This window comes from Equus przewalskii, chromosome 3 (assembly GCF_037783145.1).
Source record: "Equus przewalskii isolate Varuska chromosome 3, EquPr2, whole genome shotgun sequence".
In the NCBI taxonomy this organism is placed as follows: domain Eukaryota; kingdom Metazoa; phylum Chordata; class Mammalia; order Perissodactyla; family Equidae; genus Equus; species Equus przewalskii.
This window is the reverse complement of record NC_091833.1, coordinates 2,910,682-2,930,702: the sequence shown is the minus strand read 5'-3', so window position 1 is coordinate 2,930,702 and position 20,021 is coordinate 2,910,682. Positions and strand designations below refer to the sequence as shown.

At 40.7% G+C, this 20,021-nt stretch overlaps 2 protein-coding genes across 6 annotated transcripts in view; both read right to left on the bottom strand.

Annotated features, from left to right (window-relative positions):
• The window catches only part of HEATR3 (HEAT repeat containing 3), a 35,092-nt gene extending 34,667 nt beyond the window's left edge, over positions 1 to 425 (bottom strand). The window contains exon 1 of one of the 3 annotated variants that reach the window (XM_070611827.1): positions 9 to 425. In XM_070611827.1, the coding sequence (XP_070467928.1) occupies positions 9 to 140 (132 nt within the window). In that variant the 5' untranslated portion in view covers positions 141 to 425. The remainder of the gene's footprint in view (positions 1 to 8) is intronic. The other 2 variants (XM_070611829.1, XM_070611828.1) reach the window with 2 other exon arrangements.
• On the bottom strand, positions 408 to 19,755 carry CNEP1R1 (CTD nuclear envelope phosphatase 1 regulatory subunit 1). 3 transcript variants are annotated; one of them, XM_070611833.1, is made up of 7 exons: positions 19,581 to 19,749; positions 18,477 to 18,548; positions 16,264 to 16,337; positions 13,602 to 13,711; positions 12,895 to 12,949; positions 1,081 to 1,121; positions 408 to 425 (listed from the first exon to the last, which is right to left on the bottom strand). In XM_070611833.1, the coding sequence occupies exons 1-6, from the start codon at positions 19,603 to 19,605 to the stop codon at positions 1,083 to 1,085; spliced, it is 375 nt and encodes a 124-aa protein (XP_070467934.1). In that variant the 5' UTR covers positions 19,606 to 19,749; the 3' UTR covers positions 408 to 425; positions 1,081 to 1,082. The 3 variants fall into 3 exon arrangements, with proteins under 3 accessions (XP_070467934.1, XP_070467933.1, XP_070467932.1); XM_070611832.1 differs by lacking the exon at positions 408 to 425 and having other exon boundaries at positions 485 to 1,121; XM_070611831.1 differs by lacking the exons at positions 408 to 425; positions 1,081 to 1,121 and adding an exon at positions 7,132 to 8,472 and having other exon boundaries at positions 19,581 to 19,755.
• Positions 19,756 to 20,021: the final 266 nt, after the last annotated feature.

Sequence of the window (20,021 nt, the reverse complement as noted above, 5' to 3'; positions counted from 1 at the left end):
CGCCTCACCTTTTCCAGCAGCTCCGCCGCCGGCCCCTCGTCCTCCTCTTGCTCAGTGCCGTTCGCCGCCGCCTCGGCCTGACAGTCCCCGGTAGGGGAGAACTGAGGTCGCTTGAAGCGCTTCGTCCGGCTCTTGCCCATGGCGATACGCGCCGGGGAAAAGACCAAGAGAGGAGGGCAAGAGCAAGACGCTCAAGGCTGCCGAGCCGGTGGCAAGGTCCTGTCGCCTGAGGGGGGCTTCGCGCCGCTGCTCGGCTAGGCCCGCTGACGGCCCGAGCCCACGTGGGGAAGCAGTGCGCAGGCGCGCGGCGTGTCAGGGCGAGGAGGGGGCTGGAGCGGAGAGCGCGCAGGCGTAGAGGAGAGGATGGGCGGGGCCAGACCTGGCCGAGGGGCGGAGTCCTGTGGATTTTCCCGGGAAGTAGGCGGCTGGATTTGAATGGTAATGACCAAGAGCAAAAGTGAAAAAAATACACCAATTGCTGAAGTAGTCTTTCAATTCTTTATTTTGTACTAGCAGGTTAAAAATGTCTTCAAATAGAGAACAATATTCTAAAAGATTTTTTTTTAAAGAAAACATATCATTGGCTGAAATGAGCCAGATCAATTTTGTGCTGTAGGATATTTACATCTTTGCCCTTCAAATCTATCGCCTGCCTTGTTGTTTGTTTGGCCAAATTAAACACTGAAAAAATATCTAGGTTAGAACAAGTCACTTCTGCTTGTTAATTAGGATTTAATTCTACTTGTAAATTAGGATTTAATCCTAATACGGATTGCCCTAAATCCCATCTAATTTACCCAGCCTTTGGAAAGTGACAAACCTTAAATGGTTATGATCAAAATAGACACTAATTACTATTGTTCTAGAGTGCTGAGAAAACAGTGTAAGGGCATCCTCTTTGCCAAAAAATCAACAGAACCAGTGTTCCATATCCTTCCCCAAACCAGGATTGTCAGTCTTTCTCATTTTAGCCATTTTAATGGATGTATAGCAACTGGAACTCTCAAAAATTGCTGGTGGGAATTAAAATGGGACACTACTTTAGAAAACAGTTTAGCAGTTTCTTTTAAAGTTACATACATTCAGCCTTTATGATCCAGCAATCCCACTCCAAGGTATTCCTAAGAAAAGTGAAAATATCCATAAGACTTGTACATGAATATTCATAGAATCTTTATTAATAATAGCACCAAACTGGAAGCAACTGAAATGCCCATCAACAGGTATAAGGAGAAACAAAAAAGAAAGAAAAAGGAATGAATTATGGATACTCATATTAACATAGATAAATTTTCAAAAATACGTTGAGTAAAAGAAGCCAGAAACAAGAGTATTGTACTATTTGATTATACTGTAATTTCATTTATATGAAACTCTAGAAACCACAAATCTAATCTACAGTGATAGAAGCTGGACAGTAGTTGCCAGGGGCCAGGGGTTGGGGATGGGAGTTGACTGGGAAGTGATGTAAGGAAATCCTTTGGAGTGATGGAAATGTTCTGTATCTTGCCTGTGGTGACTGCTATATGGGTGCTACATTTATCGAAATTCATCAAACTGTAGAATATTTTATAGTAATAAGAGATTTATTACCTGTAGGTTAACCTGAATAAAGTTGAATTTTAAAAAGCCTGCAGAACCTATCCCTGTTTTGATCAGTCCCTTCAGACTCATTGGTAATTATAATGGATTCTGTTCCCTATTTGGAGAGTGAGTGTCCCATTGGCATTTAGTATTTATTGAGCCATCACTATGTGCCAGACACTGCTCTAAGAGCTTTGCAAGTATTAGGCTATTTAACCCAACAGTCCCATGTGATGTTAGTATCCCCTTGTTAGAGATGAGAGAACTGAGGCGCAGAGAAGTTAAGCTACTTGCCTAAGAGCACATGATTTGTAAATGACAAAGACAGGATTGACCCTACATGGACAGGCTTGAGTTGGTTTGTAATAATTGCAATACACAGTCTCCTACTGAATTTGCTGGTATGTACTGAAGAGCTAGTAAACTGAAGAAATCCAAATTGTAATGGGTAACACCAGGTAAAGGGAGGAACACAGAAAATGACTAAGAGGAGGGCAAGGGCTCCCAAATTGGGTGAAAGGCTCTCTACACCTGTTCCTCTACTTGTAAAATGAACTACTCCATCTAGCAAATTCATATTTCTCTAGCTCCCTCACTGAAAAGAAGTACTTCACGTGCATACACCATTTGAAAAGTCCTAAAAGGAAGAACAGCAGTCCCTTGCCTTCTTTCTTCCCAAGCCCTTTCTAGGAAGCAAACATTCTCAACTGTTGTACCTATTTCTCTTATTATCATCTCCATACTCCCAAATGATAAGCTATTGCTCTTTCTAATTTGTCGCTGTCATACGTTATTTCTTGATTTCTTGCCCTGGTAGGTAAGGACTTAGCTCTCCTATACTCCCTCCTCCCTTTCTCCCTTCATCCAACAAAACTGTACAAGTCTTGATTAAATCAACAGTCACTGTCTAAAGTACTAGGACAATGCAAGTATTGCTCACTGCTGCACTAAGAAGTCCACTAAAACCACAGTTCCTTTGTTGTGCAACCCTTCATTTTTAATGGAGTTTATAATTGCCTTTATCCTGGTTTCCCATCAATCTGTCATTTTTTTCCAAATGTCCAACATCTCTGTCTATCAACAGTGTTTTCCATACGGTCAAACATATCCGTTCCAATTTCTTCCCTGCGATCTCCTTCCTATCCTCCTGCTTCTTATCTGGACTGGGAGCTCTCTAAGGATGCTGCACAGTGGCCATCCTGGACTTTGATTGTGGCTTGTGTGTTGGATTCCCCATTTCCTATGTGGTTGTTAATACATGAAGAGAGAGTAGTGGTGTTCACTATGAGAATGCTGTTTACTGTGGAAGCTCTTGGCAGGAGTCACTCTACATTATTTATTGGAAACATATTCTACATGCATAAGTTAAGTTCACAAATGTAATCAGATGTAATTCAGAAACAGGGATTTCAGAAACTCAGTCCCAGCCCCTAGGTTGTGTTTTTCCAAACTGTTGCTGTTCAAATTTACTTTATCTGAATCTGATTCAAACAAACTGTAAAAGAGACATTTATGAGACAATTGGGAAAATATGGGCTGAATATTTAATGGTATGAAATTATTGTTAATTTTTTAGGTGATATGGTATTATGGTTAAGAGTCCTTATCCTTTGGAGATATTTACTGGAATATTTATAAAAGAAATGATAAAATATTTGGGATTTACTTCAAAACAATCCTTTGTGGGGTGAGGGAGGACGGAGACAGAGCATATATGAGAGACAAGACTGGCTATGTATATGTTGACAATTGTTGGAGTGATGGGTACATGGGCATTCGTTATACTCCTCTTTCTACTTTTACATGTGCTTAAAATTTTCCATAATAACAACTTGTTGGGTGTTTTTTTGTGAATGGTTTTCAGGGTAGAGCAGGGAAAAGAATAAATCTGATATTGATAGATAATTGTAGGAAACTTAAAATTGAAAAAGCAACTTCCAGCCAGGACACATCTCTTGATTTACTTAACAAAGTTGTAATCGACAGTTATTCTAGTTTCCCTACTGTTATTGAAAGGACAAGTCTTAGCATTAGCTTTCTATCTGAAAAACCTCTCCTACAGCCAAATAAATTATGTAAGAAAACTTATGAGTTAGTGTAATTATGTACAAACTCAATTTCAATACCAAAGTCAGGATTCACTCATTCGTTCAACCAACAGTAACTGAGCATCTTCCACATGCCAGGTGCTCTTGGGTACTATAGATACACATAGGACAAAGACTCAGGATAGGGACTTAAAAACTAGTTTGTAATAAAAAAAATCAGAGTTCTATTTCTTACATGCATTATTTCATTTAGTCCTTATAACAACTCTGCAAGGTAGCTCTAACAGGCCCAAATGAAGAAAGCAAGGTTCAGAGAGAATAAGTCACTTGCCCAGGTGGTTAATGAAGGAACCAAGACCATAACCCAAGTCAATCTGCCAGCCTGGGCTCTTCCACTACACATGGCCCGAAGCCCCCTTAGCTGGCAGACGACATCATGCTTGGTTTGAAGCAGCTCCCTAGTTTTACACAGATCAACCCTCCTCAAAGTGTGCTCCCTGGAATACTCCTTTTGTGTAATATTCTGCCAGTCAGGATCTTAGTTGCAAGTTAGGAGAAGCTGACTTTGGCTGATTAAACAGAAAACAGATTATTGAAAGGATATTGGGTAACTCATGGAATTTTGAGGAGGTCTAGAGAGACCAATCCAAGGCTAAACTTTTAGGAAAAAATGGCCAAACCCATGCCATCGGACTGGCTAGATGAGGAGCCTGGTACTACCACCATCACCAAGCACTAAGCACCCTGCAACAACACCCACCAAGAGCTAAGCGGCTTTATGGCCTCCCCTCATGCCTGGGGCCCAAACGCAAAGGAGTCAGAGATGTTTTTTAGGTTGTCCTGGGAGAGATTGGAGTGATTTGGCTGACACCATTCCCCAAACCTAGCAAGGGTACTCAAAAGGAGGTTGGTAGACAGAAAGCATGATAAATATCCAAATATCCAGTGTATGTTAATAGGTATTTCACAAAATGGCAGGGAAATAGGCAGAAACTACTGCAGGACCACTTGGAACTTTTAATACGCTTCAGAGCATGGGGAATGTCCAAGAGGAGGATATAATAGTTACCAAAAATTGGTGATCATAGAAGCTTTACTTCTGTAACAGGTTACATAGGATGAGAAAGCGGTAGTGGTAGTGGTGGTGGTAGCTTTACGCTCCACTGGTCCCTCTCTAGGCCTCCCACCAAGTCCCACTCATTTGACTTCCAAAAGCTCTTACTTCCCTGCTTCCACTCCCTGAACTCTAGTCCCCGAGCCCGCTGCTCTCACCTGGACGACAACAGCAGCTCCCAGCTGCCCTCCCAGGTCATGCCCCTGCAACAGCACTCAGTCCGGATCACAAAATGCAAATCCAGTTAAGTCACTTCCCTACTCTAAACCCTTGGCGGCTTCCCCCTGCCCTCACCAAACTCCCAACCCCTGGTTCCTACCTACTTGTAGCCTCACCTCTTGTCACAACCCATCTCCAACTCCATGCTGCCAGCCGCATTCAAGAACTGCCTCTGCCCGCTCTGCTCCCCCTGCCGCTCCCCACCCCGGACCCTTCACATCTGTTTGGAAATAACCTTCTTTAGAAAGTCTTATCTGGGCTGGACCCTGTTCCCTTGGGTGTCCTACATTTTTACCTTTCATAGTACTTAAACCACATAGTAACTGCTCCATCACTGGTCTGCATTCACCACTGGATGACAAGTTCTGCGACAGCAAAAACTCTCCCTCACACATTTTTAACACCCAGCAAAGCACCTGCCACATAAAGGGCAGTCTACAAAGGTGATGAAAGAGCACACCTACAATTTCAGACAACAGATATCCTTTTACTTTCTTGTCTCTCACACAATCAGATTTACATAAGAGATAACCAATCATACACTAAAAACATCAGTTTTTAAAATGTTTGTGTTCCACGATGGATTCAAGATGCACTTTCTATTTTTAGGGGAAAAGATAGAAATTATACTTACTCAATGTAAAAGCATATAGAAAGTTCATTCTGAAGAAGAATGAGACTCAAGGTTCTATGGTTTCAACAGAGAGGAAATGATAGAGCCACTTTACTTGCTGATGAAGGCAGAGCATTTGCCAGCTAGGATTCTGAGCTGTCTCTACCAAATGCTAACCGAGAGTCCAGTTCTAAAGGAGAAAAGGGCCCCCCAAGATCAGCACCATCAGGCAGCCACAAGTCATGATGTTTTCAAGTGAGGTTGCTTGAGAGGAGGAAAACACCTAGAACCATTTTAGGTTTCTTAATCATTAGAGGCCAAGTATCTTTTATTTTTGCATTTAATCTAGTATTCAGGAGTTTGCGTGGTTCAAAAGAGAAGCAGAATTTCCTTACGGTTATCTCAACTGATGTTGACATTGGGTAAATGTGCAACAATGAGATCTATTTTTTTTCACCTTAGGATTTGGTTTAACAACTAGATTTACTGAGCATTGACTGTGTAGCCAAACACTGTTCAAGTGCTTTACATGAATTAAAATGTTTAATACTCGATATAAACCCGGCAGATCGGCATTATACCTATATCCTATATATTATCTACCTAGGAGATTGGCATTATGCCCATTTTATAAATGAGGACACTAAGGGTACATAATTTGCCTAAAGTTACAAAACTAGCAAGTAGCAGATCTGAGATTCAAATCCAGACAGTCTGGCCTAAGAGTCCACATTCTTAACCATAACACTGTGATGGCTCATGAATTAAGTTCCACACACACAAACATCCTTCCAGTCGGAGTCAATGACTTGGGTTCTGGTGCTGGTTCTGTCTTTAATAAGTCGTGGGGACCTGGAGTAAAGTCACTTTGAAACTCTGACACTGTCTTCCCCACCTATGAAATCAGAGGACTGGCCTCAGTCAGTAATTCCCGAAGCGCGTGGAAGCGGGTGTGAGAGGCGGAGGGTGGCGGTGAAGGGCAGCTAACCTGGCAAGGATCCCTGGGCCGTTTCAACCAGAGCAAAGATGTTTTTGGAAAACGAATTGTTCTGCTACAAGTAAAGGTATGAAAAAATCTAAAAATCTGAAAGCGACCCTACCTCCATTAGCATAGTAAAAATCACATCCAGCGGTGGAGAGCTAGCATGCTAATGATATGTGTGTCGCATGTAGTGCCGTATTACACAACGCAGGTGCAGGCACAACCTACCCCTACATGCCATGACAAGGCCCTCCTCCCAGCCTTTGCCTAATAAATGCTCCACAATCCCGCTCCCTAACTAGCCGGTCACCTGCCCCTTTCCTTTCTGCACAGACTCCCTTGTGCCTCTCCCGTGCACAAGCTAATAATCTTTTACTTTTCTACTCCCGTTTGTTGTCTCTCTTGATTTCCATCCTGGGGGACAACAAGAACCCATGTGCTAGTAACAGACACAGAATTGAAGTAAAATATCTCATTTGGAGCTCGCCTATATCTGACATACACAGTATGCTTTTATATTTTTTCAGAGTTACAGACTTACAATAAACCAAGGAAAAAGCCCAATCACTAATTATATATAAAGTATTTATTTTTATGCACATATTTGCCTACAAAATTTACAGAAAATAAAACAAAGCAGTATAGAATACCCTCTTAAGACTTCTTAGGAGCAAAGGGTTTTATTGCTGCAGTTCAAAGAATAAAATTTTATACATGTGAAAGCCAAGATAAACATATTTAAGTTAAATGGTAGCCTTGTTAAAAAGTTTTTGTCCCGTTACTGAATTTTCAGCTTTATGTTAAATGAAATGTAAAAGATTGCTCATGAAATAATTTAAACCTTTTCAAAATCTTCAAATAAACAGGTAAAAGGCACCTCCAGTTCTTTAAAATATTTACAGCAATCCCAATAGTTTAATTTTTAGGGCTATTATAGTACATGTGGCTAATATGCATACACAGTATGTCATTAACACTCTCTAAACAGTGAGAATTGTCGACTCTAGTTTGTGGCACAGCTCCCAAGTTATCCCTGTTATGGAGTGGAGATCAATTACACTTGTGCGATACTATTTAACAGCATGTCTACCACAGCATAAAATCCAATTACCTAAAACAATGACTATTTGTTTTCCCAGACAACATAATTTATAACTAAACTTTATATTCAGAAGCCTTTGGAGTACTATTAAAATTATTAAAAAATATAAAGTATATTTAGCATTAAATGAAAACAATGAACTGGAAAACACCACCACAATAGTGGCTGAAGTTCACATTTAACAAAAACGTTTCTCAAAACATCTATAATTTTGCAACATAATGGAGATGAGTTTTCCTCAGTCTAAGCTCAATCCGACGACGTTACTCCTGCATTGACTGAGAGAGAGAAGTGTGAGAACGAAAGGCACAGCTACACACAACAGCTGTCTGTAAAGAGCTGTGGAGATGGCAAGCAGATGTTCCTGAAATACTGGGGTAGGAGAACAAAGTCCACATAACGGTTTCCTCTTTAACATTGGCATTGATTTACTATTTACAGTAGTTTGCAAAAATACATTATAAAAACTGGATGAGGTTCTAAGTTTAACTTAGTAACATACATATATCCTTCATCTGCAAACATCTTTGCAGAGTCTGAAGTACTAAAGTGACACTAATACTGAAACACAGATAACCAAAGGTACCAAACCAGTGATGATGCGAGTCACCATCATCAGGACAAGCTGGGGAAATATTGCACACTTCTCGTCAGTTGTTACTATGACCTTCACATGTCCAACTGTAAGAGGAATCCCTTATGGCTTTTTGCTTTATCACTTATTTGCAGAAAGGCTGTTTTAGGTCCCATAACAATGAATGCAGATTGTCACTGAACATGTGGCCTAGGTTTCAAAATTAGCTTTCCTGTCTGTAAAAATGAAAGGAAAAAAAAAAGTTTTTCAATACACACTTCTAGCAAAAACACCACCACTCACCTATAAACTGTAAAGGGCGTTCAAAGGATATGAGAACACCTCTCTACATTTAGTCAAGATTAAGCCATTAATGGTTATGTTGTCAACGTTTTCTTTGTGTGGAGCTTTTTTCTGAAATCTTTATTCCTTTAAAGAACACACATACAACCTTCATTTGATGAATTTCCTGTCCACTGGCTACCTAAAAATCAGCCAATCAACCTGCTGGATAAGACAGCACCCCAACTTGTGCAGACTGATTTATGCTCCTTACCAAAGTTTATAAGACATAAACAAAACTACATATTTGAGCAAACACATTTCTCCTTTCCCAACATTAAGTTTTTAATTTCCTAAAGTTAAACTGTAAACCAAAGTTGGAGCAACAGATGCTCATATACTGCTGGTGTTAAGTTTAAGTAGAAACAACTCTTCTGTAGGGCCAGCTGCCCTGTTTATTCAAAAAAAGAAAAGTGCACACCACATAACCCGAAGAATTCCACCTCTAGGAATTTACCTGAAGGAAACCATACTGCGAATGTAAACATGTACATGTAAGTGTTATTAATGCTCATTCAACATTTATCGAGTGCCTACTATGTGCCAGGCCTGCATGAAATGCTAGGGATCCAGTAATGAACTAGACAAAGTCCTCTGTCTTCAAGGGTTTTAAGTTCTGGTGGAAAACACACAACACATATAATAAAGGAAGTGTGGAACCAATTGTATGTCCAATAGGGGATTAAATTATGATGCCCCCATAAAATGGGACAATATGTAATTGAACAAAATGGAAGGCCTTAATTGAGATAATGCAGGTAAAAAGATAAGCCCAGGACTTCACACATGGTTAATGTCCAATACACGGCCACTTTTAAATTCTAATGTTGGGTCAAAGAAGCAGATCTGAAAAATCCATAACATCTTTCTTTTACAAAAAGTAAATGAGAATATACAATATATAAAACATGGTGATCATCTCTGGTTGGTAAGATTCTAGGTGGTTTTAACTAACATTTTATTATCATCCTCAGGTCAAAAGTGTCAGGATTCTGGCTACCTCTTGATTCTCAATTTCACATAAATTTTGGTCATTTAATTTTTGGTAATTCCTTGATATCTTGGTAGTACTTTGATACTAATTTTTCCACTGTTTTATGAGGTATAATTTATATACAGCAGAATGCTCAAATCTTGTGTACAGTTTTATGAGTTTTGACAAATGTATACACCCATGGAGCTGCCACCCAGATCAAGCTACAGAGCCTCACCATTACCCAGAAAGTTTCTCCATGTCCCTTTCTGGTCATTGGTATCCCCACTCCCTACATGGACACACTCACTTGCCACAGATTAACTGTACCTGTCTCTGATCTTTAAATAAATGGAATCACACAGTGTGTGTTCTTTTGCACCTACTTCTTTCACTCAATGTGTTTCTGAGATCCATCCACGCTACTATGTTTCAGTAGTCTGTACCTTTCATACCTCATGAAATATACAGTATTCCACATTATGAAGATACAGTCATGCCCGTAAGGTTAGTACTACACAGCCTAGGTGTGCAGTAGGCTATACCATTGGGTTTGTGTTTGAGTGCACCCTGTGATGTTCGTACAATGACAAAATTGCCTAATGATGCATTTCTCAGTGCATGTCCCTATCAAGTGACACATGACTGTACCACTATTTGTTTATTCAAGGTTTTAATCTATTTTAAATTACATAAGACATTAATGTAAACTCATTATGAAAAATTCAAATAATACATATAAACTAAAGTCCTCCTTTCCACCTACCTCAAGTTCTACCCCTCTTACAGAAGAAACCAGTTTTAGCATGAATTCTTCCAGATTGTTTTCTATGGATTTACATTCATATATATAAATAATAAAAATTTGGTGTTTCTAACATGCTGAAATATTTGAGGGTAACATGTATCACTTGGGATTTGTTTAAACACTGCAGTGAAGGGACGCTGGGCGGGGTAAACATGGATAAGAATGACTGTGAGCTGTGGTTACGATGACACTGGCTGATGGGCACATGGGAGTTCATTACAGTCTTCTCTTTACTTTTTTGTTTGAAAATTTTCATAATTTAAATTGTAAAAAAATGGTACCAAACTGAGCATACTGTTTGCTAAATTACTTTTTGTACCTAACATTATGTTTCAGAGATCCTCCCATGTCTACACGTATAGACTCACTTCTGATTTCCTATGATGTGGCTATAGCACAGCCTATTTTATTACTCCCCTGTTGAGAAACATACAAATTGTTTCCATTTTTTCACGACTCCAAAGGATGTTGCAATGAACAACTTTGTACTTCCCTCCTTGTATGCATGTGTGATGGTCCCCCTCAACAGGGTAGATGGAGAGAAGCAAAACGGTTAGGTCATGAGGACGCACATTTTACATTTTATAATGATGATAACTGCCCTCCGAAATGGCTGTACCAAAGTATATTCTCAACAGGCAGTGTATGGGTGCATCCATTTCACCACGGTACCGGAATTAGCAAAGTATTTAATTTTTGCCTATCTGACAGGTAACACAAATGGAAACTCAGTTTTACTTTGCACATCCCTGATTACAAATGAGGCTGTCCAATCTTTGTGTGTTTACTGGCCATTTGTATTTCCATTTCTGTAACAGGACTTACCTTTTCCCATTTTTAAAATGTACTATTTGTCTTTTTCTTGTTGATCTTTTTTTTTTCAGATGAGGAAGATTTGCCCTGAGCTAACTAACATCCATTGCCAATCTTCCTCTTTCCGCTTGAGGAAGCTTCACCCTGAGCTAACATCTGTGCCAATCTTCCTCAAATTTGTATGTGGGTTGCCACCACAGCATGGCCACTGATAAGTGGTGTAGGTCTGCACCTGGGAACCAAACCTGGGCCCCTGAAGAGGAGCACACTGAACTTAAACCACTAGGCCACAGGGCTGGCCTCTCTTACTGATTTTTAATAGGTCTTTAAATATATTGGATACTATCCTCTATTACATACCTTACAAGTACTTTCTTCTAACCACAGCTTAATTTCTTGCCTTATGCTGCACAAAAATTTCAAATGTTGGTGCAGTTAAATGTGTCCAATTTCTTCCATCACAGCATTTTTGTTTTGTGTCTTAAGATGTTTTTCTGTCCCAAGGTTATAAACATATTCTTCTGTATTTTCTTCTAATGCTTCTATGCTGAGATGTGTATGTCTTTTTAAACATATTTAAGACTTCATCTGGAATTTAGTTTTTTAATTGATGCGAGACAGAGATCTAAATTCATTTTTCTTCCAAGTGAAGAGCCAATTGTCTCAACACTACTAAACAGCCTATTTCTTCCCTATGACTTGAAATACTATCTTTGTTCTCTACCAATTTTTTTTTTTGAGGAAGCTTAGCCCTGAGCTAACATCCACGGCCAACCCACCTCTTTTGCTGAGGAAGACTGGCCCTGAGCCAACATCCATGCCCATCTTCCTCCACTTCATATGTGGGACGTCTACCACAGCATGGCCTGCCAAGCGGTACCATGTCTGCACCCAGGATCGGAAATGGTGAACCCCAGGCCATTGAAGTGGAACGTGGGAACCCAACCACTGCACCACCAGGCCAGCCCTCTACTAATTTTTTGAAAATTGAAGTGTTCAGTTGTTATTCTCTGCCATTGATCCAGCTGTCTTCTTGCTCTAATACTTGTTTTGCTCTTTAATTTTCTAAACTGGGTAGTATTACTTGTTTAATAGTTCTTAAAATTGAGGATTAAAAATGCTTTCATAGGGCCGGCCCGGTGGCACAGCAGTTAAGTTTGCATGTTCCGCTTTGGCGGCCCGGGGTTCGCTGGTTCGGATCCCAGGTGCGGACATGGCACTGCTTGGCATGCCATGCTGTGGCAGGCGTCCCACATATAAAGTAGAGGAAGATGGGCATGGATGTCAGCTCAGGGTCAGTCTTCCTCAGCGAAAAGCGGAGGACTGGCAGCAGTTAGCTCAGGGCAGAATACCATTAGATAAATAATAATAGTTTACAAATCAACACCCACCGAGCCACTTTAGGCCAATAATGACAACTACATTTCATTGAATCTAAGATGGCTTGAATTATAAGATGAATCATGAGTTTATGTCATTAAGAAAGATTAAATTGTCAATTCTATCAATTTAATTATAAGACACCATTGACTATTAGATGCATCTCAATTTCAGAGATATTAAAATGTAAAAAAAAAAAGTCTTAGAATCAGTGCTGTAAGGACTATATCTACTATTAATTCCATGGAGACATTTTATAAATAAAATGTCTGTTTTACTTAAGCCAAAACATTTCAGTCCTTTCATGCATGTCTACAATGTTCTAATGAAGACAGTACTTACATCATCACAAGACATATTGTACTCTGCTAATACAGTTCGACATCGAGCGGCGATACTGAATAAATGTGGTCAAAGGAAAACTTATTTCAAGAGCAAGTTTGTTTTTTTTGTTTTTCGGTTTTTTGGTGAGGAAGATTGGCCCTGAGCTAATATCTGTTGCATGTCTTCCTCTTTTTGCTTTGAGGAAGACTGTCTCTGAGCTAACATCCATTCCAATCTTCCTCTGTTTTGTATGTGAGATGTTGCCACAGCATGGCTTGATAAGCAGTGAGTAGGCTGGCACCTGGAATCTGAACCCACGAACCCTGGACTGCTGAAGCGGACCACGTAAACTTAACCACTATGTCACCAGGCTGGCCCCAAGAGCAAGTTGTTTTTTTTTTTGAGGAAGAACTGCTCTGAGCTAACAGCTGCTGCCAATCCTCCTCTTTTTGCTGAGGAAGACTGGCCCTGAGCTAACATCCATGCCCATCTTCCTCTACTTTATATGTGGGACGCCTACCATAGCATGGCTTGCTAAGCAGTGCCATGTCCACACCTAGAATCTGAACCCATGAACCCTGGGCCACCGAAGTGGAACGTGCGCACTTAACTGCTGCACCACCCAGCTGGCCCCCTCAAGAGCAAGTTTTTAACAGAACCTAGAACACTGAGAAGGTGCTTTAATTTAGTCCAGATAATATAACTCAATTCATGGTAAAGGATACATTGATGGTGCAACTACTCTCTTGTGTATTCCAGCAAAGAACAAGCCTATTAGAGTGATACAGCTGATGGTGAAAAATGGATGATTCCACAATGATGTGAAGAAGGACACCTGTAAGAGTTTGAAAGATAAAATGTTAAAAATCTTAAAATAACACTGATTCCTACCTCCCCATTTTTGCATGTCCTTATAAGACTCAGCTCCAGTAGCACCCTTCCTCTCTGCAGAACAAAAAATGAGTTTGGTTTTGAAGCTACTGCGATTTAGATGGCCATACGACATTCAAACAGGGACAAATAATTAGTAGCTATCAATAAAGAACTAGAGTTTAAGAGAGACAAAGGGCTAATCGCAGATCTGGGCATAATCAGATGATAGCAGAAAACAGGACAATACACTAATCCTAAGAATATGTAGAGGGACAAGGATCCAGGATTGTAACAAGAGTAGGCACTGAAGCCAGACTACTGCAGAATAGGAATGTAGACTGAAGCAGGAGAGAAGACAAGTATTTAGAGTCTGGAAAAAGAAATCAAGTGGACTAGTAACTAAATGGGAGCAAGAGAATCAAGCTAAGGGCATGTGCACTCCACTCTCATGTATGCAGGAGATACATCCATGTTTCAAGGCAGAGAACTAAACTTACTGAAAGAATCAGGTAGATGACCTAGCATGGTACTGATTAAATACATTTGTCAAATGAAGAAATGAAAGGCTGAAAACATCAAGAGGGAAGAAAGATGAGACAACGAAGAAAGGTTAATATTCTAGAGGAATGTCTTCCTAACACCTCTGAGGACAGTTTAACTCCCACAGGCCAGCACGTAGCCTGCACAATGTTGGCACATACAGCATTTTCTGTTTTAACTTTAATTAGGTCAGTCGGTATCAGCCTTCTTTCCTCCACGGCAACAATCAACTGCATCTGGAGGGCAGCTGCCCCCTTTAGATCAGGCGCTCTCGGACTGCCCAGGGTGCCACGTGCCTTCTCTCCGGGGGCTCCTCCAGCGAGCCACCGGCTGTGGAGTAGGCAACTCCTACTACAGACACAAGTGCTGTCTAAAATCCTGTCGAGTTGGAGGTTATTAAATACTGAAACATAAAGAACTAACCCTTAGGCTAATAGTTATATTCTTACCTAATTTAGAAAATTATATTAACTACAGAGTTTTGGGCCTATTTCAAACTACATTTAATTCTGTGTTTTATTAAGATCTCAACTAGCTGAAATCAGCTTATATTTTTCCCAATTAGAAGTCAGATTCATTTCCCAAGATAGACCTTTTTCAATCTTCTTGTCAGCTTCCTTCACCCTTCCCCTAAAGATGAATACCAAGCACAACCTTAAGATCAGCTTTTTATAAATGAACACACAGGAGAGTTTCCTAACTGGCATAAAAACCCCTCTATTAACATAAAATCCCATCACCAACCTCCCCTGCTTCCTATCCTTTTTTATTTCCACCCAGTGGAGAAAGTCAGGGAGACTACATGCTAAATAAACCCCCAGCAGTCTCAACTGCCATTTAGACTGCTGACAAAAGTGTTACTATTAGGTTTTTCTTCTGCATAACCTAAGAGGTTATAAATAAAGCTACTGGAAGCAGTCTACCTAATTACAGTTTAAAAAGGGGGTAGGGTTAAGATTTGTGAAAATTACACTATTATTACCTAAATGAAGCTGCACTGGGGGGAAAAAACTTCACTGAAAAATTGGAGACTACTACCTTCTCTAATAAAAAAGCCTGAATTTGAAATTAAGGCACAAGTTAATAGAAAGAGGTAGAAACTTGAGAAACATGCTATAAGCTTTCATCAAAGGACGCTTCAAGAAATAACATTATGAAATTCTTTATGCATTTGCTAGAGGGGTATTCTTGGACAGGCCCCAATGGGAGATCTCTCAATATTTCCTATGTCAAACTTCAGGAAGGAATTTTTTTGAGGGATAAACACTGAGAAAGCAAAGCTTTGCGGACTTAAGGAACTTATACATGTGTTCTCTTCCCAGACAACGAAATCCATGGAGCTGACTGTGACTTTACTGATTAGGTAACTCAGAGACTAACTTATAACTCAATTCTGGCAACTGCACTGGCCCACATGGCCTCTTTACTAGGGACCTGGTTTCCTTCTTGGTTTTGACCTCCTAGTCTATTCTGCTTTTTCCTAGTCCTAACTTTTTATTATACTTGTGTTTTGCTATCTTATTACATGTTTCCTGCAAAGTTGTTTCAAATGCTTTATAAGATGAGGAAAGGTATTAACAGAGATAACGCATAAAAGAAAACGTTATAATTTTGAAAAGCTAGCACTGATGACACTAAATGAACAAAGCAGAACAAAGACAATGTTTACACTGAAATACATAAAAATATGTGAAAGAGATATGTAAAAATTGCACACAAGTTCGCAAATGAATGAGAAGAAATATAAGTGGAGTAATATTTCTTAGGCCTTTTTCCCTGTGAAGATACTTAATTCACAACAGCCAGCCAAAGTTTTTCTTAAGCAGAATAATATAAGGCATATTTTTAATATAAAGATTAATATCACTCCTAGTAGTAACAGGTAGCATTTGAATAATACTTTACAATGAGCAAAGCACTGCTATATCCATTATCTCATTTAATCTATTCAATATTTTAAATGAAAACTTCTACCTTTTGCGTCTCGGGATCTATCAACCAGTTCCAGGCACCAGTAGCTGTACAGACAGATACCACTATAAGAAGCACTGAAGAAAGACAAACACAAAATTAGTAACGAAACAAGCTCAATTGATGCTACTGCCACCAGTTGCTAATAAATGACAGCTAAAGGATGCAGCACTTCGTCAAATGGAAAATGCACTCCACTCAGGAATGAGGAGACTTGCCACATGACCTTGAGGAATTCTCTTAAACATTGTGAACCTTAGTAATTGAGGATGACACTGTCTCCCTTATTACTTTAGGCAGAACTTATGAAGATTAATGAAATTAAAAGTAGTAAGAACTAAGATGGTAAAACTTTAACATAAGATTCTATGTTACGTAACTTTCAACGTGCTGTAACTTTCAATGTGCTGTGAGCTGATTTTGCAGATCTTGTAAATTCAAATAAAAAAAAAAAACCCTCTCATTTTCTAATGTAAACAAACAAAACAAAGACTTCTTTATGAATGCACTGAGAATTGTGACTAAAGGATTTTGCCTTGCAGACAACTGCCCTGAATTAAACAAAGGTCAGTGTTAGGAAGAGTGGAGCACCCTATCAGTATCAGATTTTCTTTAAGGTACTTGAAGGTCAGGGTAGAAATTACTGATAGTAGAACTTAGAAAAAGTTTCTTTCTTCCTACTAAGCTAGAATTATTTTAGAATTTCTAAATAGATCATAAGTATAACAAGGATAAATGGTATTACTAAAAAATAATAAAGGGGCACCAAGACCTGGTAAATATTCTGGAGATCAATACAGTTATTGTCTTTCAGTTGGGATGCATACATGCAGCAAATGTAGAGACCAAGCTTCAAAGAGCAACAGAAAAATAGTAAAACCGTAATTATCTAGAATTCCTGGTGATGTACTTGCACAAGAGGCAAATCACAAACAATCTACCTCATTTTAGGCATTCAATAATAGAACCAAAATTTCAAAATTATGTTCTCAGCTCAGAACACATTAAATTCAATTTTTTATAATTCTATATTTCCAATAAGAAATATGCTACAGCACACAGATTAAAAATATATATATATACACACATACGTATGCAGCAAAAGCAAAATCAAACCCACTAGAAGAGACCCCACACACACGCTTTATTTGATTGGTACATTAGCCAAGCTGATGTCATTTATACGTAAGCACATCAATCCAAGAAGCATTATATTACATTTGATAAGACAGGACAGCATCATACACATTTGAAAATATTCTCAAGTAGCAGTGAAACAGGTTTTGGGGGTAATTCCTAGGTAAACCAGACAACTGGGAAAATCACTACTTGTGAATTCTGACCAATCAGAATTCTCACAGCGTATGATTAAAACTTTGTAAATAGATCTAATAAATACTATACGAAAAATCTTGACATAGAAAAAGACCCCTAACTTCAACAGTGCTCTTTTGGTCGCGCAAACTGAGTTACACTTTGACATAAAGTATGTGCTTGCTAGGTGCAGTGGTACTTCCTTCTTGGCAGGAATTTTATTTTAACAATGAACATCTAAGAAATTAAGACTGGCCGTTACATAAATTAGCAAAGCGTTTTGTTTGCTGATGTCATCACTGTATACTGATCTGCATTTCCTATGTGTTTCCATGGGGCAGTAACCACGATTCTTTCAAATCATATTCTGCAGTACTCATGATACTCATGAATAAACAGTAACAATGTGAATTTCCTTTCCGGGTTAGGAGCCAATGCGGCACAATTATGCTCTGTTAAAATCAACTAAGGGTAATTTGATAACTTTTGCAAGTATAAGTCAAATATAATTTTCCTTAATGAAATTTTGTTTCGATAGTTTGCAGGCAAATTGTTAAAGTGCTGAACAGACTACGGAAATTTTTATTGTGTGTTGTTTATCAGATCTGTACTACCTGTTTTAAAAAAAAGTATGTGTATTTTAATGGAAAAATAAAAATTCAACTACATAAAATATTGTTCTTTTACAGTGGCCAGTTCCTCTTCTTAAAAACTTCTTTATAATGCATCGTTTACAATGTTGAATAAGTTTAAAAACTGTCAAAACAAAAGGAAATCTTATGGTTTGGTAAAGCAAGCACCTGTTAACCAAAAGTTTTACATAAAAGCAAATCATTGCTAGGCAGGGATAAAAGCATGAATTGTCAGTTTATTTTCCTTGCAAAAAACATTGAGGCACTTACTTCTCCAACGTCCAGTGGCAGGTTGCAAACAATGAATATACTCAGTAAGTCTCCTCTCGAAAGCCTTGAGATCTAGGTAAAAAGATTCCAATTTTCTGATTAGCTGCCTTACCAGTTTGAGTCTATGAAGACGAAATTTTAGACACTCTAACTGCTTCAGATCTGACACACCAACTTACATGTATGACTGCACTGTTTACTTCGTTTACTATGACAGCTTTAAGCACTTGACAAAAACATTAGGTTTCTTTAATTCCAATTTCACATATAAGGAAACTGGCGGGTTGACTTTTAGAAGCTTCGTAAAATGGTATGTGGAAAATCAGCAGCAGCCTCAGCCAGCGCCAAAAGCTAGAATTTGGGGGATTGCAAATAAAAGGATCAAAATCAGGTCGAGTTTTACTTCTACAGGAACCAAGAACTTTCTATTAGAACCTATTATCTAACATCAAAGTCTTCGCGGTCTACTTGAACGCATTACCCGATTCCCATTTCCAGCCCCTATATTTAATGAACGCCTACGCTTCCTGGCTGGGCTCCCTGGACTTTTGACACTGCGAACGGCGGGTGTGGAAAGACACTCCCCCTTCCTCCCGCCGAGGGGCGTACAGGTCTTCGCGGCACAAGGAAGCGCCGACCCCTGGCTCTACGAGATGGGGCGTCCCAGGGGCTCCCTCCGGGAGAGCAGGTGAGATCACGTCTTTTACACCTTACAAAGGGGATCAAGAGGCGCCCCCTCACCGCGCCGGTCACCACAAACCCGGCAAGAGGCAGGGGAACACGCGCGGGGCTATCGGCACACAGGAAGCGATCGGCACAGCACCGTGCGAAGGTGCGCCGACGGCTCAGAAGCGAAAGCAGCCCGCGCGAGGAGCTCCGCGGTCGGGGCCGGGCGGCTGACCAACGTCCCCGCGTCCGCGGAGGCCACGCGCCGCCGCAGCGTCTGGCCGGCCTCTGGCCCCCGCCGCGCCCCGCGCCCCGCCAGCTCCGGCCCCGCCAGCGCATCCTTCGCGGCCTCCTCTCCCCGGGCGGGGTCTCCGCGACTCCAGCTCCCTTCCGGGAGGAGCCCGTGACGATCCCGGCGGCCCAGGCGGCCCACCGTACCTTCAGCCTGCTCCAGCGAGTTCATGTCGGGCGGCAGCTCGGGTCACCGCCGCGGCCCCGTCCGCATCTCAGCCCCGCGGCCCCCGCCCGGCCCGCAGCCCCCGCCCGGCCCGCAGCGCCAACTCCCACCTCCAACCGCTCCCCTCGCCCCTCCTCGTCGCACCGCCCCTTGCCTAGACCCGCTGCGCTCATTGGGCACCTCTGCAGACCCCACAATAAGACGGCTTCCTATTGGCTAATCCTTCACTGGCCTCGGGTCCCAGCGTTGGACGGTTAGCCGGAGGGACCAAGAACTGCCGGCGGTCGGGCTGGCGTAACGCTGGCGCCGCCTTCTGCTCCGGGGAGGAACTGCAGCCTGTCCGAGCCGGCTCGTTCATTCGTATATTCCTAGTTTCCCGCTTGGTTCTTGCGTTCGTCTAATATTTATTGACCACCCACTAC